At 38.7% G+C, this 3,056-nt stretch overlaps 1 protein-coding gene across 1 annotated transcript in view; it reads left to right on the top strand.

The window, feature by feature from the left end:
* The window catches only part of LOC106535758 (laminin subunit alpha-1), a gene marked incomplete at its 3' end in the record, with an annotated part of 46,774 nt that extends 44,903 nt beyond the window's left edge, over positions 1-1,871 (top strand). The window contains 3 exon segments of the mRNA XM_014032835.1: positions 720-930; positions 1,514-1,630; positions 1,711-1,871. Of these exon segments, the coding sequence (XP_013888289.1) occupies positions 720-930; positions 1,514-1,630; positions 1,711-1,871 (489 nt within the window).
* Between the last annotated feature and the right edge of the window lie 1,185 nt (positions 1,872-3,056).

Genomic DNA, 3,056 nt, shown 5'->3' with positions numbered 1-3,056 from the left:
TATATATATATGAAACAGATAGTCAAGTTAAAGCAGTTAACAAAAATATGAATTTGTTTCCTTCAGGATTTTTAGTAATCTTTTTTTTCTTGGACAAATATTTTAGTCAGAGTGGCAATCYTTTTAAATAGATGATCTATAACAGGGCTATATAACTCAGTCTGCCTGACAAGGACTTTATTTAATATTTAAAAAAAATTTCATAAAAACTGATAGTCCACATCTATTTAGCAGCACTGTCAATGCTGTGCAGAAGTGTGTTTTCATATTAGGAAATATGAAAGCTAAACTTTTTTCTTTACCCACTGATGGCCCCCTGGGCGGACAGCACCAATAACAAACCATAGGTTTCAAAAAGTTGTGTTAAGGCTATTAACACAAAAAAATCAAAAATGACATTTTAATAAATAAGTTCTTTCTTAAACTCATTTTCTAGAAGTACATTTCAAGGGCTTCTTAAACACCTGAAACAGTATTCATTGTTTAATTTAAACACAGRTCTAGACCCAAACTCTCCTTAGTCACCCTCAAACTAGTTTTTTTTACTAACTGAGAGAGCAGAAACAGACACCAGTCTTTGATCGAACCTGAAAACAGAATAACTCAAGCTGAAGATTTGATTTTCAGATAATTATATTTAGAATGTTTCCAGTTTGATCACAAAGTATTTGTTTTTGTTTGTTTAATTCATCTCATTAAATATATTTTTCTCTCTGAAGTTTTTCAGAGTCCCTCATGAACAAACTGCAGGGGATTATATTATCTAACCAGACTGAGAATGAGAAGAGACTCTGCCTCCTCATCACCTCTCTGGACGACACCATGACAACTCTGCAACATGCACATACTCAACTACAGAATGCTGCACAGCTAAACACAGAAGCAGATCACCTGCTGAAAGTTGTACAGAATCAGCTGCATCAATATCAGGTGAACAAATGAAAACACCCCTAAAGACAAAGGTAGRGCTCAATACAGGTTTTATAAAAAATATATGTAGGTCCTCTAGAAGGATATTCTTTAATTCAATGAAAGAACCCAATCTAGAGAGCCTGTTCTACCTGGATYACTGAGATRCATCAGAACATTCATTAATACMATCCTCCCTGTTTCTTTAGAACAAAGTGAATTAACACTGATCAATTATCCGTCAGTTTATGCACAATCTACATTTTATAGTTTCATTTTTCTGTTCTGGCAAAGTAGGACTACAATCCTGCTTCCTGGATAACTAACCCTTCTAACCTTTTGCTGTCAATAATTTGGATAACTCATTTTATTGACCTCAGAAACAAAGGTGACTTTCATCCAAAGAGGGTCATCTCTCTGTGTGAGACCAAGTTTTCTCTGAATATTATCCAATCATCCACATAATCCACAGTTTTTCAGGACACCACCTGGACAGCCAAGGGTTGAACAATGTCATGGGCAGAGAAAATGATGTTTATAGAGCAGAATAAAAACAGATGATGTTTCCTGATGAACTAATTCTCTTTCTTTCTGTGTGTGTCAGTCTGTTCATCAGAACCTCAGTTTGGGGTTTGGATCCATGGATGGACTACTGGAGGACAGCCAGGTGCTGCTGGAGGACATCATACGTCTAAGCGAGGAGTTAACCAATGGCAGCACAGTAAGACAAAGTCAGCTGATAGTTTGATCCATGCAGCAGGTAACAGTCCTGATAACTTCTAAGAACTTTGACCTGACCAGGTGGAGCTGTTGGCGTCTCAGCTGGATCGTTGGCAGCTTTTACTCAGGAAACATGTGGACACTCTAGTTGCTGGAATGAAAATGACAGATGCTCTTAAAAACATTTATCGTGCAGAGAGTCATGCCYACGACATTCAAAGCCACGCCCAATCCATGCACAGGTAATCAGGATGTGTGAAAATGTGAAAGCATGAATGTGTTTGTCCCACTGGAATAGAGCAACTCTGGAACAACTGCACTAAGCAAAATGTTTGGTAGGCGGCTTGTGAAGTGTTGCATACATCAGTCTGTGCTGCTTACCTGTGGAAGTCACATCTGCCACAGGCTGTGTCATCACTTTTAAGATTTTAGAAAAGACATAATTTTACTTAAACATCCATCCATAAATTATCTGCAGCTGCTTCTTCCTTTCAGGGTCACTCTATCAGTCAAGGTGTGAGGGGCAGGGTACACCCTGGACAGGTCTCAGTCCATCACAAAGACACACACAGAGACAAATGAGACAAACAACCATTCACTCTCTCACTCACACCTAGGGACAATTTAGAGTTATCAATTAAACTAACAGTCATGTTTTTGGTCTGTGAGAGAACCCACACATGCACGGAGAGAACATGCAAAYTCTATSCAGAAAGGTCCCYGGGCCGGGATTTGAACCGGCAACTCAAACATATTATACATAAAGAAAGACAAAGACAAGAGTATTCTCAGGCCACTGTGGCTGAATGGTTAAGGGAGTCATCCTCTAATTCAGGGAGTTGACAGTTCAATTCCCCACTATTCAGTTATGTGTCAAAGTGTCCCTGAGCAAGGCACTGAACCCCTGCCCCCCCTGCCACCCCTGCCACCTCTGATATGTACCATCACTGTATGAGTGGGATTTAAAGCACTGATTTGAGTGCTTTACTAGAGATTGTTGTGCTAAATTAATGAGTGGATGAAGATAAGATAAGATAAGATAAGATATAAGATAAGGTGTAAGATAAGATAAGATATAAGATAAGATAAAACTATTGATCCCACAGTGAGGAAATGTTCACATTACTGCAGCTCAATACAGGATGAATGTGTAGAGGACACAAATTGTAAAGAGCTTCGAGTATCCTGTTTAGAAGGAAAGGCGCTATAAGTATAGACCATTTACCATTTACTATGTGTAATGAGCCTCCCAACAAGCTGAACCTATGCCCTACTAATATTACTACAGGGTTGGCAGTACTGTAGTAAAATTGCCAATACACAGACATAGAAATACTCTTTATTTTCCTGCAGAGGGTAAATTCAGGTGTCACAGCAGCAACAGGACAGAGGTTCACACACTTTACAAACTATAGATAGTACACACT

Source organism: Austrofundulus limnaeus, unplaced genomic scaffold, assembly GCF_001266775.1.
Source record: "Austrofundulus limnaeus strain Quisiro unplaced genomic scaffold, Austrofundulus_limnaeus-1.0 Scaffold1551, whole genome shotgun sequence".
Taxonomy (NCBI): domain Eukaryota; kingdom Metazoa; phylum Chordata; class Actinopteri; order Cyprinodontiformes; family Rivulidae; genus Austrofundulus; species Austrofundulus limnaeus.
This window is presented reverse-complemented; position numbering and strand designations above follow the sequence as displayed.